The 13,068-nt window shown below is 45.4% G+C and overlaps 1 protein-coding gene and 1 pseudogene across 1 annotated transcript; one reads left to right on the top strand and one right to left on the bottom strand.

Annotated features, from left to right (window-relative positions):
* Positions 1-3,048: 3,048 nt before the first annotated feature.
* On the bottom strand, positions 3,049-4,161 carry LOC149999632 (otoraplin-like; annotated as a pseudogene).
* Positions 4,162-6,880: 2,719 nt separating this feature from the next.
* On the top strand, positions 6,881-13,068 carry SLC39A3 (solute carrier family 39 member 3). The gene is made up of 3 exons (XM_090289239.1): positions 6,881-7,008; positions 8,631-8,944; positions 12,096-13,068. Exons 2-3 carry the CDS (start codon positions 8,735-8,737, stop codon positions 12,828-12,830), a joined length of 945 nt encoding a protein of 314 aa, XP_090145365.1. The 5' UTR covers positions 6,881-7,008; positions 8,631-8,734; the 3' UTR covers positions 12,831-13,068.

Genomic DNA, 13,068 nt, shown 5'->3' with positions numbered 1-13,068 from the left:
CATAAGTGGAACAACAAATCAATGTGTCCTATTCTCTATTACTAAAATCAATTTTTAAAAACTTAAAAAAATAAACTAGCTTAAATTCCTTCCCAAGAGATTCTTTTTTAAAAGTATATTTTATTGATTATGATGTTAGAGTAGTTCCAATTTCTTTTTCCTTTGCTCCCCTCTTTCCAGTACCCCCTTGCCTCCAGCAATCCCACCCTCCTTAGTTTATGTCCATGGGTCATGCATATAAGTTCTTTGGCTTCACCCTTTCCTATATTATTCTTAACTTCCCCCTGTCTGTTTTGTACCTACCAATTATGCTTCTTAGTTCCTGCACCATTTCCCCGTTTCTCCTCCTTTCTCCTCCCAGCTGATAACCCTGCAAATGATTCCCACACCTATGATTCTGTTCCTGTTCTGATTGTTTGCTTAGTTTGTTTTTGTTTTTATTTTTTAGATTCCATTGTTTATAGTTGTGAGTTTGTTGTCATTTTAATGTTCATAGTGTTGATCTTCCTTTTCTTAAATAAATCCCTTCAACATTTCATATAATAAGGGCTTGGGGATGATGAACTCCTTTAGCTTTACCTTGTATGGGAAGCACTTTATCTGCCCTTCCATTCTAAATGATAGCTTTGCTGGATAGAGTAATCTAGGTTGTAGGTCCTTGCTTTTCATCACTTTGAATATTGTTGCCAGTCTCTTTTTGCCTGAAAAGTTTCTTTTGAGAAATCAGCTGACAGTCTTATAGGCACCCCTTTGTAGGTAACTCTTTTTTTTCTCTTGCTGCTTTTAAGATTCTTTATCTTGAACCTTTGCCATTTTAATTATGATGTTTCTTTGGGACTCTCTGTGCTTCCTGGACTTGTATGTCTATTTCCTTCACCAAATTTGGGAAGTTTTTCTTCATTATTTTTTCACATAAGCTTTCAATTTCTTGCTCTTCCTCTTCTCCTTCTGGCATCCCTATGATTTGGATGTTGTCACCTTTAAAGTTGTCCCAGAGGTTTCTAAGCTTCTCCTCATTTTTTTTTCAATTCTTGTTTCCTCATTTTGTACTAGTTGACTGTTTTTTTCTTCCTTATTTTCCAAATAATTGATTTGAACCCCGGTTTCCTTCTCTTCACCATTGGTTTTGTGTGAATTTTCCTTTGTTTCACTTAGCATAGCCTTCACTTCTTCCCTTATGCATTTGCCATTCTTAAGCATATCTGTTAAGTCTGTGAGCATCTTTATCAACAGATGAACTCTTCATCTGTTATGTTGGCTATCTCCTCATGACTTAGTTCTCCCACTGGAACCTTGATCCGTTCCCTCTTTTGGGCCATAGTTCTCTGTCTTCTCATCTTGACAGGCTCCTGTGTTTGTCTGCCTCTGTGTCTTAGGTAGAGCTGTTGCACCTGTTACGTTGTAAGGGGTGGAGCCTTAGGTATTCGTCAGCATAGGGCGACCCGTTTCACCACGATGTGGCACTGTGTGTTGGGGAGGGGTCAGAGAAGGAACAGTGCCGCCTGCTCAGCACTTACCCCTTTTCCAGGCACTTCTCCCATTTTGGTATGGGACTGGCACGTCTCTAGCTGTTGCTCTGGGTGTTGTTCCCAGGGTGGGCGGGTCTGCAGACATTCTAGGACTGTGGGGGCCCTTTAAACAAGTGGACTCTGCTGAGAGACCAGCAGTTTCTGCCTCTGCCCCAACCCCCACTGGTTTTCACAGTCAGAAGCAATGAGGCTTTATTGCCCCTAGTGCTGGAACTGTGAGCTGTGAGGTCTGGTCTGGTGCTGGGAGTGCTCCCCAGGTGCTGCCACCACCACACCATGTCCTCTCCGCCCTGACTCTGCCCCCTTACCTGTCTGAATGAGTATTTCTTCTTTATATCATTGTTTGTTGGACTTCCACGCAGCCCGATTTTCTGTAACTTCTGGTTGTCTGTAGTTTTGAGGTAGTTGTATTCCTTCTTAGTTGTGGAGGGAGATGTAGCGTGTCTTTCTAGGCCTCCATTTTGGCTGGAAGTCCCCAAGTGATTCTTAACAAGTCTCTCTGCTTCCACTCTGGCTCCCTACAACTCAGTTATATTTCTTTTCTTTTCTTTTTTTTTTTTTTTGAGTCTAGTATAGGCATTTTAATTACTTATAAACAAACAAAACTCAGTACTACATCAAAAGAATTACATTACTATTACAAAATCAAAGCAGATTCCCAGTTAAATATAGAAGAACTTAGGGTCTGTTGGAACCACCAAACATGCACCCCTCACCAGATTTTCTTAACACGTCATCCTTGACCGGGGGAATTTGCACAGGAAGAGGAAATTCAAGGTTGAAATGGAAGCAGAGAAAATAACCCAGACTTTTTTTTCCCTGTGTCTTTTCACTTGAAGTGATAGCACATAATAAGTGGAAACTATTTCATTAAAAATATTTTATAAACTGTACTACCCCCACTATATATACACATACTGATTTAAAATTTGGAGAGAGGTAAATTGATCATTTAAAGGGTAAAACTGTTCAATTGAAATAATTTTTGAGACTTTTTAAAAAGAGAAATTTTAAAGCATAGTCCAAACATCCGTGATTTCAAATAGCATTGCTCCACCAATAGCTTCACATCCCAGAGCCAACAAATATTAAAAGTAACAACAATCCTAGAATACTCTTCGATGATACAGCCCCTTCAGGTACATTATCACTTCAATTTTCCAGAGAGACAAATAAGTAGAAAACATCATGTCCAAAGGGAAGAACTGTGTGATCTACCAAGTTTATACAGGGAACCAAAGAGCTTGGAGGAATTACTGTTTAGAAATAGCTACAAATAAACCATCTTCTATATGCATCCCCCTGTAAGAGGACACTGAAAAATAATTCTCTTCTTCCATCACTCTCTTGAGCCAAATGATGCACCGATGACCAGGCCAGCAGAAAAGGAGACTGAGTTGAAACCCTTCCTTCCTCTTTTGTCAATTTCGGCCCCAAATTGGGGTGGTGTGTGTGTGTGTGGGGGGGGGTTATTCTTGATTTTGGTATTTTCTTTCTATTTGCAGATTTGTCTGATGTCTTACTCACAGAAAAAGTCAATATCCATGGTCGGGACTTCTTCGGTGGCTTCCTGGTACACATGCTGCTCCTCAACCAAATTTCTGGGGAAATAACCCACTGTTCTCATCTCAGCCTCATGGCGATCTCCATACACCAGCTTTGAGTAAACACAGATCTGCTGCCCTTTTTTAACATTAATGAATCTACAGTCCGGAGCATTATAATCTTCTTGAGCTCTGGCCAGAGAAATGGTATAGACACTCATCATCTACACAGAGCTTCTTGGAAGCAAGTCTGTCCATAAATATTTCATGCACAGTGCCTACGGCCACAAGACCTCTAGGAGCATGTAGAGAAGCCTCTGAAGCTGGTCCTCAAAGTGGGAGAGAATGAAGTCACTGAACTCTCCACCTGCAGCTCCAGCAGAACACAAGCCTCCTGGGCTCAAGCAGAGGGAAGGCAGAGAGGACTAGAGACACTTGGGGAGAATTTGGTGTACTGGCCCCGAGGAGAGAACTGGGGGAGCAGCCAACCACGTCCCAGTGCTGACTCATTCCCAATACTGCAGTCAGACCATTCCCCTCCGAGTGGCATCAGCTTCTATTTATTTTTTCAACAAAAATTTTTATCTCACCCCAGAGTGAAGTGTTGGATATTTTTAATTGTGGACGCTGAGATAAATCCAGCAAGCAGGATGAGTGGCCAGCAACAAACGGAGGACTGTGGCTCGCTTTTGTCCAACAGCAAAGCGCGGGAAGTCTCACTGTCCTTTCATTAGGATTTCAAAAGTTACTAGAACAGGGGGTGTGACATTCCAGCCAACAATAGAAGAATTTTACAAGTGAAAGAATTCTTACAAAGTATCATCAATATGTAAAATACAGGCAGGGTAACTCCTGGTTTAGCTAGCACCTATGGGGAAGCAAAGCAGACCCACTAATCCTCAATGCCAGCTCCATTTTATGACTTCATTAACAAGGAGGCAGATGGAGTACACAACAGAACTCGCTGTTCCCAGGATTCCATGACTCAGTGGCCTGAATGGCTTAAGGCCGTAGGCGGAGACAAGATTAGCTCATCATCTCCTGGGTCATGGGACGACACCTGGGCGCAGGAACATGAGAATGCCCCTACCCAGAGATCTGTGTTCCTGCAACACCAGAGATTAAAAAGAAAAATATCTCATCATTTTAGTAGTTATCCCTCTAACATGTGGGTGTATAACAAATAACAAATGGTTTTAAACAAAGTTGTGCTCATGCTTTCCAAAGTGAATTCTTTTCATTTTTTTATTGTATTTTTCCTGTTATCATTTATCCCCCTTATACCCTCTTCCACCTCCCCCTTCCACCTCCCCCCAATTCAGTCTTTGTTTACTCAGGTGTCAGAATAACCTTAAAACATAAATTGGATCACAACCCTCACTTGTTTAAAACTCTTTAATGAATCACATCACATTTATGGTAAGCTGTAAATTCCTTGGTATAGTGTATAGAACAGTCCCTAATCTCTCATCTCCCCATTGCTCACTAACATTCAGCCAGCAATACTGCAAACTCTTCTACTTTTGCATCAAGTATCCTTTATGCATCCCTTACTTTGTAGCACTCTACTTGGTTAATTCCCACACAGAATACTCCTTCCCTTTTTTTCTTCATGACATTTAGTACAACCTATTGTCTTTCCTTTATATGTGTATATTAATCTTTTTCTTCATAACAAATTACCCCAAAACTGAGTGGCTCACAACAACAACATTTGTTATTTCACAGTTTCTGTGGGTCAGAAATCCAGATGCACTTAACTGAGTGCTCAGATTCCAGATCTCTCCAAAGGCTGCAGTCAAAGGTTTCTGCTGCGCAGCAGTCATCTGAAGGTCTAACAATGGCAGGATCCCCTCCCAAGATCACTCACGTGGTTGTTGGCAAGATTCAGTGCCTTGTAGGCTCTTGTAACAAAGGTCTCAGTCTCTTGCTTACTGTTGGTTGGAGGTCACTTAGTTCCTTGCCACATGGGCCTCTCCAACAAATCAGCTTGCTTCATAAAAGCATGCAAGCTGAAAAGACAATACAGAGAGTTGTGCTAGCAAGACAGAAATCATGACATCCCATAACTTTGCCATATTCTATTAGAATTAAGTCACCAGGTGTAGTCCACTCTCAAAGAGAGGAAATCACATCAGGGCATGAACACAAAGATGTGAGGTCATTTGGAATCATGTTAGAAGTCTGCGTGCTGCAGTCTGTTTTTATCAATATTTCATCAATACTCATCTTTCCCACTAGACTGTGCACTGTGAGGACATGGCTTTTTTATTTTTACTCCATTTTATTATTATTTTTGTAATATAAATATGATTTTAATATAATAATATTGACTCTGGCCTTTACTATTGTCAACTGAAGGTTGCTGACACCAATTCAATGCCAACAAGAATCCCCAGTTTGGGGTGTGGTAAAGAAGGAAACTATTCAGTGAAAATAAAATTTCTTAATTGCGGTAAAATGGTAACATTATATTGACCACTTAAACCATTTTAAGCATACAGTTCAATGGCGTTAAGCACATTTACAATGTTATAAAACCATCCTCACCATCTCATCTTCCCAAACTGAAACTCTGTCCTCATTAAACACTAACTCTCCTCACCCTCTCCCAACCCTTGGCACCCACTGTCTACTTTCTGTCTTTATGTATCTGACTCCTCTATAGGTGAAATCATACAGTATTAGACCTTCTGTACCTGGCTTATTTCACTGAGCATAATGTTCTCAAGTTTCATCCACTTTGTGGCATTCTCCACATTATTCTTAGCATCACTCCCCATGGCTGACAATAAGATTTTAGTTAACAAATGAATACAGTCCTCTCCTTCATAATTCTAGTTGCTTTTCTAAAGAAATAAAGCAAGCTTTCCCCTCAATGTTCCATCTCCTGATCTAAAAAATATCAGTAGTCAATTTTCAGTTTTCATCTGACTTGACTTATCAGCACTATTGACAGAACAACCAATTGATTCTGTTAAAATATGTTAGATCTGTCACATCTCTGATCAAAACTCTGCAGTGGCTCCCCTTTTCCCTCAAAGTCCTTTCAATGCCCTCCCCTTATCTCCATATACACTTCCCCTCCTCGCTAGCACTCTAATACTCTCCTGCCCTCAGACCTTCATACTCTCAGTTCTGTTTATGTGGAATGCTTTGCCTCTATGTATCCATTTGACTAACTTCTCCATGTTCTTTTTTTTTTTTTGCTCAAATATCTCTTTCTCAATAAGTCCTATTAGGACCTCTTATTTTAAATAGAAACCCACCACCCTTACTGGACTCTATTATTCCAGAGCACTGTCACCTTCTGACATAATTCCATTATTTATTATGTTTACCCATTATCTTCTGTGTATTCTCCTAGAACGTAAGTTCCAAAAGAGAAGAGATCTTTGTTTTGCTCACAGATGTTCTCCTAGAAAAGGTTCTGGCACATAGTAGGCAGAGATGTTGAAACAATAAATCCGCTTCTTAGGCCGACTAGAAGGGCATCAGCAGCAAGGACGCTCATAGAGGGACAGTCCGCTGTAGGAAATTGTTCCCAATCGATGGTCAAGCCTCAATCGGAGCTGGATTCAGCACCAGGTGCCCCTGGACAGCTCTGGATGCCAAACCCTGCCGGAACTCTTCTACTAAGGTTGGAGTTTCCCGCCGGCACCACTCAGTAACTGTACCTAATTTTAGTGAGAGAAAACTCCTTTTCCGTGCCGGTGGGAGAGGCGGCATCTTAGGATGAGTGGCAACCACTTTAGCCAATGGAGAGGCGCTTTAGGTCCGCGGTGCTTAGAGAAGCCAATAGGCAAGGGCGTAGAGGGGACGCGGGCTGCGGCAAGCGGACCCGGGTCTCCGCTGGGCGCGACGCTGCGGGGTTCAGACCGCCCGGCGGTTGACCTGCGGAAGGCGCTGGTGGGCGAGCGAGGGGCTCGGCGGAGGTACGTATGGTCTGGGGTCGGGTAGGGGCCTAACGGACACTGCCGCCCGTAAACCCAGGCTCGGACGAAACGTCCGCCCTCGCTTCACCATTATCGGCGAGATCTGTGTGGTTTGCGTCCGATTCTCCCAGCAGAGCACGAGTTGTCCCCTCTCAGGCGGGGCCAGATGAGCCTTGCACTCTGCAAGGCACCCAGAAAGCTCCCTGTAAATGCTAAATGATGAATTAACCCGTCCCGTTTCCGCCCAGCCCTCATCAGCCCCAGGTTTGAGAGTCAAGGCCACCTTACTTACCCCACTCCACAGACTGGGGCATCAGGACACCCAGCAGATATTTATTGGGGCCTACTGTGTACCTGCAGGCTAGAGCAAGTGAGGACACTGGGGGGCTTTAAATTATGCAGTTCTTAGTACAAAAAATGCCAGGAAAAATGGCAGGGAAGGGGGTGGGAGAGACAACTGGTGGCATTTGAGCTGAGACCCGAAGAACTCCCTGAAGTGGGAGTTCAGGCGGTGAGAACTGGGAAATAGGGAGAAAAACATGAGGACAGGGGAGCAGCCCAGGTCCCTTGTACTAACAATGATATTTTCAGGTCCAGGCTGAAAAGTCCACTTTGGCTTATTGAGTCATGTAAAGAGGTCCACATGCTTCAGCACATCCATTTGTTCAGCCAGTGGTTACTGAGCCTCTGCTGTATGCCAGGTCTCTGGGCAGGTACAAGGGATACAGTTTAGGGCAGAGTTCGGCCAGGGGAGGCCCTTCTGAGAGGTCCTGGAGGCAATGATGTGAAAGACAAGATGTCACTGAAACGTTGGGTAGAGAAGTGTTCCAAGCCAAGAGAACAACCCGTGTAAAAGCCCTGAGGCGGGAACAGGCTTGGCACATTAGGGACTGCAAAGGCCAAAATGGGGTGAGTTGAAGCAGGAGCTAGCTGTTGGCCCAGAGCCTTCGCCTCAGTGTAAAGCATTTGGATTTTATGTGAGGGCAGTGGGGAGCCAGCAGAACACCACCACCTAGGCCCTGGCTGCTGTGGCTCAGTGGATTGAGCGTCAGCCTGTGAGCCAAGTGTCGCTGGTTCGATTCCCAGTCAGGGCACATGACTAGGTTGCATGTCAGGTCCCCAGTTGGGGGCGCAAATGAGAGGCAACCACACAGTGATATTTCTCTCCCTCTCTTTCTCCTTTCCCCTCTCTCTAAAAATAAATAAATAAACACACAAATAAATAATTAAAAAAACAAAAACAAACCCCAAAACTTTAAAAAAAAAAGAACACCACCACCTGATAGAACATTCTGTGACAATGGAAACATTGTCTGTGCTGTCCAGTAAGGTGTCTACTAAACTCACATAGCTACCAAGCACTTGAGATACAGGTAGTTCAACTGAGGGGCTGAGTTTTACATTTTCTTTAATTTTAATTAGTGTAAACAGTCATATGTGGCTAGTGACTGCTGTACTGGACATTACAGCCATGGAGAATTTTCTGCAGGAGGCAGGAATATGTGCTAGGCCCAGAATGGGGTTAACTACAGCCGGGGTGTGCCAGGGGGCAGGAATGGGCTTGATCACTAGAGTTGGTTAGATAATTCAACAGCTGATCTGGTTGCTTCTGGTGTTTACAGTGGCTGAACTGAGGCATGAGCCCCCAGTAGTACATCGTGGGACAGAAGAGTGCATCCACACATGGTTTGGCCCTGTGGTGACCGCAGCAGCCTAGGCCATCACCATGGTGAAGCTGTTGGTGGTCAAAATTCTTTGCATGGTGGGCGTGTTCTTCTTCATGTTGTTGGGTTCCCTTCTCCCTGTGAAGATCATTGAGACAGATTTTGAGAAGGCCCACCGGTCAAAAAAGATCCTCTCACTCTGCAATACCTTTGGAGGTGGGGTTTTCCTGGCCACCTGCTTCAATGCTTTACTGCCTGCAGTGAGGGAAAAGGTAAGAGCTCCCTGGGTGGTCTCAGCAGCCCTTGGCACCTTATGGCCGAGGGTCTCTCACACTTTTTCAACTCTGACCCTGAAATAGGTGAGTGCCTTGACACTACAAAGGTGATGGGAAGTAGAAAATGAATTTGCTGTGTGACCATGAGTTGGTTGCTTTTCCTTTCTGGGCCTTATCTGATAAACAAGGGGTTTAAACTAGATCTGAGGTTCCCAACCAGTGAACTCATTAGTTGTTACCTGACCAGACCACCTATCCTTGGTAACATACACTTTGTCCTGAAGCTGGGAATTGTGGCCTCTTTTCAACTCCTGTATCAGTCAGCTACTGCTGCATAACAAATGATAACAAACTTAACATCTTGAGACAACACACATTTATCATCTCACAGTTTCTGTGAGTCAAGGGTTGAACACTGCTTAGCTGGCTCCTCTGTTCCAGGTTCTCAGGAGGCAGCAGTCAAGGTGTCCACTGTACTGTGGTATCTCAAGATTCAACTGGGGCCTTGGCTGGTGTGGCTCAGTGGATTGAGTGCTGGTCTGCAAACTGAAAGGTTGCTGGTTCGATTCCTAGTAAGGGCACATGCCTGGGTTGTAGGCCAGGTTCCCAGTTGGGCGTGTGCAAGAGGCACAATCAATGTATTTCTCGCACATCGATATTTCTCTCCCTCTTTTTCTCCGTTCCTTCTCCTCCTCAAAAATTAAATGAATATAATATTAAAAAAAAAAAAAGATTCAGCTGGGATGGGTCAGCTAAGTTCATGTAGTTGTAAGGCTGTTTTAGTCCCCTTCTGGTTGTCATAGTCAGGGCCTAGTTTCTTCCTGGCCCTGTGGGCCTCCCCAACATGGCTGTCTGCTTCCTCCTCAAGCTGCAACCTATGCCTAGATTTCTGACATTCGTATCTGTGATATGATGCTTTTGCATTGCATTGTACTGCTAAACTTATTTTCCTTTTTTACGCAGCACAGGATATTCATACACTTGGCATCGATGAGGTTAAATCAGAGTCCTGTCTGATGGCTTCTGTACCCCAATGCCACTTTTAACCCACCCCACCTCCCATTTCTCACGTTCCCACAGTGTTACCTATTGTCACCCTCCTAACTCAGGCCTGGCCTGCTGCAATAGCCTTGTTCTTCCCTGTCCTCCTTCAGTGCACATGGCTTTCTCAGAGTCCTCCAAAGCCACTCCTGTGCGACACCCTGCCCACAGGCTTCCCACACCTCAGAAGCTCAAGTCCCTCCCAGCATTCATACAGCCTCAGCCAATAGGACCCAGGTCCCAGTCACTCCATAGAGAACAGTACTGCAAGCGGTGGCCTTTCTGTGTCTGCTTTGTCTTTTCCAATCCATGATTATCTCTCTAGGGGTAGTTTGTGTTCGTCATAAGCTGGTATTTCTCCTAGTAGGGCACATGCAGGCCTCCATGAGACATTTAGCAAATGAATGAAATGACTTTATAGAAGTATAACCTCTGCTGCAACAAGCGTTCCCATCCAGGAGTGACTCTGCCCCCAAGGGATACTGGGCCATGTCTGGGGACATCTCTGGTTGTCATCATGACTGGAGGTGCTCCTGGCATCAAGTGGATACATGTCCTGGATGCCGGTTAATACCCCATGGTGCCCAGGATGGCCCCCAACAGAGAATGACTGCTCTAATGTCAACACCTCCCCCTACAAGTCATGACAACCAAAATGTCTCCAGACATTGCACCTCTCCCCTGAGGGCAAGATCGCCCCAGTTGACTGTGTGTGCGTGCGTGTGTATGTGCATGCACATTCACGGGTTGTAATGAAGGCTGTTCTGGGAAAGAAGAGATTGGGGCACCTGGTTTACGTTGAGTACTTGGAAATTATTTGTAAGCCAAAATCCAGAGCATGAGCATCTATCAGCTGTGAGTAAAACTGAAGGAATAACATTTTGGACAGATGATGGCACAGTCCCAAGCCTGGAAAGAGCTCAGTGCGTGCAAACATCCTTATGAGTCCAGGGAAAATTAACCCAGGCTCTGAGGAGCCCACCACCCACCTTGCTGGACAGTGTCCAAAGCCACATGGTCCAGTGTGGCAGCTGCTTGCCATGCCCGGCTAGTCAGGTTTCAATGAATTAAAATGAAGTACAATTCAACATGCCAATTTTCAGCCATACCAGCCATGTTTCAGGTCTTCATACATGGTTAGTGGCTCCCATACCAGACAGCACAGATAGAAAATGTATCTATTATCCAGAACATTCTATGGAATGGCACCAAACTCAAGGAATCTGATGGGTAGCTGAATGTGCTAGCAAGTCTTTTCCCAGGAGGTCAGAGTGATGGAAAGACCCTGGAAACAGAGCCCCACCTGCGTTGTATGGAAGCAAACCCCATACAGGCCTTTCCAGCTCCAATGCTGGATTTTTATTTACTTTTTAGAGAGAGGGGAAGGGAGAAAGAGAGGGACAGAAACATCAATGTGCAAGAGATACATCAAATGGTTGCCTCTTGCACCTGGCCTGCAACCCAGGCGTGTGCCCTGACTGGGAATCGAACCAGTGACCTCTTGGTTTGCAGGCCGGCACTCAATCCACTGAGCCACGCCAGCCAGGGCTGAATCAACTTTTTAAAGATCCTCTTTTCTAATATGTTTAGTTTTGAGGTACTAGGGGCTCAGAGACTTGAATATATGAATTTTTGTTTTGGGAGGAGGACAAAATTCAGCCCTTAATACTTTATATCAACAAAGACCCTCATATATGATGTTTCTGTCCCTCTCTTTCTCCTTCCCTTCCCCTCTCTCTAAAAATAAAAAAAGAAAATAATCAAAAAAACAAAAAACAAACAAACAAACAAACAAAGACCTTTCTTCAACAAAGACCCTTCTTCCAAATCTACATTCTGAGGTTCTGGGTGGACATTTCTTTGGAGGTCACAATTCATGTCACTGTGGTGAGGACTGTGACTCCCTCTGTAATAGGGTTTTTGTTTAATTCATCAAAGATTAGCCCACCATCCCCTCCCCTTTTCCTTAACGTACATGAATGGGATTTTTGTGCTTTGCTAACTGGACACTGAACAGTGAGGTCAGACGAACCATTTTATTGGGTCCCTGTCTCAACCTCAGTTGCCTCTCTCCCCTTCCCTCCCTCTCTCACGTCCTCCACTGCAGCTCCAGAAAGTTCTGAGTCTTGGACACATCAGCACTGACTACCCACTGGCGGAGACCATTGTGATGCTGGGCTTCTTCATGACCGTCTTCCTCGAGCAGCTCATCCTGACCTTCCGCAAGGAGAAGCCATCCTTCATTGACATGGAGACCTTCAACGCCGGCTCAGATGCTGGCAGTGACTCAGAGTACGAGAGCCCCTTCATGGGGTCTGCACGGGGCCACACACTCTACATGGAGCGCCACACCCACAGCCACGGGCTGAGTGTCCAGGAGCTGTCACGCTCTAGCCCCCTGCGCCTCCTCAGCCTGGTCTTCGCGCTGTCGGCCCACTCCATCTTTGAAGGCCTGGCCTTGGGCCTACAAGAGGAGGGGGAGAAGGTGGTGAGCCTGTTTGTGGGTGTGGCCATCCACGAGACGCTAGTGGCTATGGCCCTGGGCATCAACATGGCCCGGAGCTCCATGCCCCTGAGGGAAGCAGCCAAGCTGGCCATCACTGTGAGCGCTATGATCCCCCTGGGCATCAGCATTGGCCTGGGCATCGAGAGTGTGCAGGGTGTGCCAAGCAGCGTGGCTTCAGTGCTGTTGCAGGGTCTGGTGGGTGGCACCTTTCTCTTTGTCACCTTCTTTGAGATCCTGGGAAAGGAACTGGAGGAGAAGAATGACCGCCTACTCAAAGTACTCTTCCTGGTGCTGGGCTACACTGTGCTGGCTGGCATGGTCTTCCTCAAGTGGTGAACATCCCGCTGCCATCATTATCCATCATAGTCACCTCACCCTGTAGGAGCCCCAGGCTGGACACAGGCCACATTCCCCAGCCCTGCCTTCCCCCAGCGGGGAGCTCAGGCCCTCAGCCACTGCCTGTGTCCAGAGGAGCCACCCAAGACCAGACTGCACTCTAGATTCTATACCCCAAGCCTCGGGGCAATGCTACTACTTGTAAAGTACTCTATTTAAAGGTATTTACAAAAACCAA

The sequence above is a fragment of the Furipterus horrens genome, unplaced genomic scaffold, assembly GCF_987537825.1.
Source record: "Furipterus horrens unplaced genomic scaffold, mFurHor1.1.pri manual_scaffold_10, whole genome shotgun sequence".
NCBI classification, from domain to species: domain Eukaryota; kingdom Metazoa; phylum Chordata; class Mammalia; order Chiroptera; family Furipteridae; genus Furipterus; species Furipterus horrens.
The sequence above is the reverse complement of the archived record's forward strand: the minus strand, read 5'-3'. Positions and strand labels throughout refer to the sequence as shown.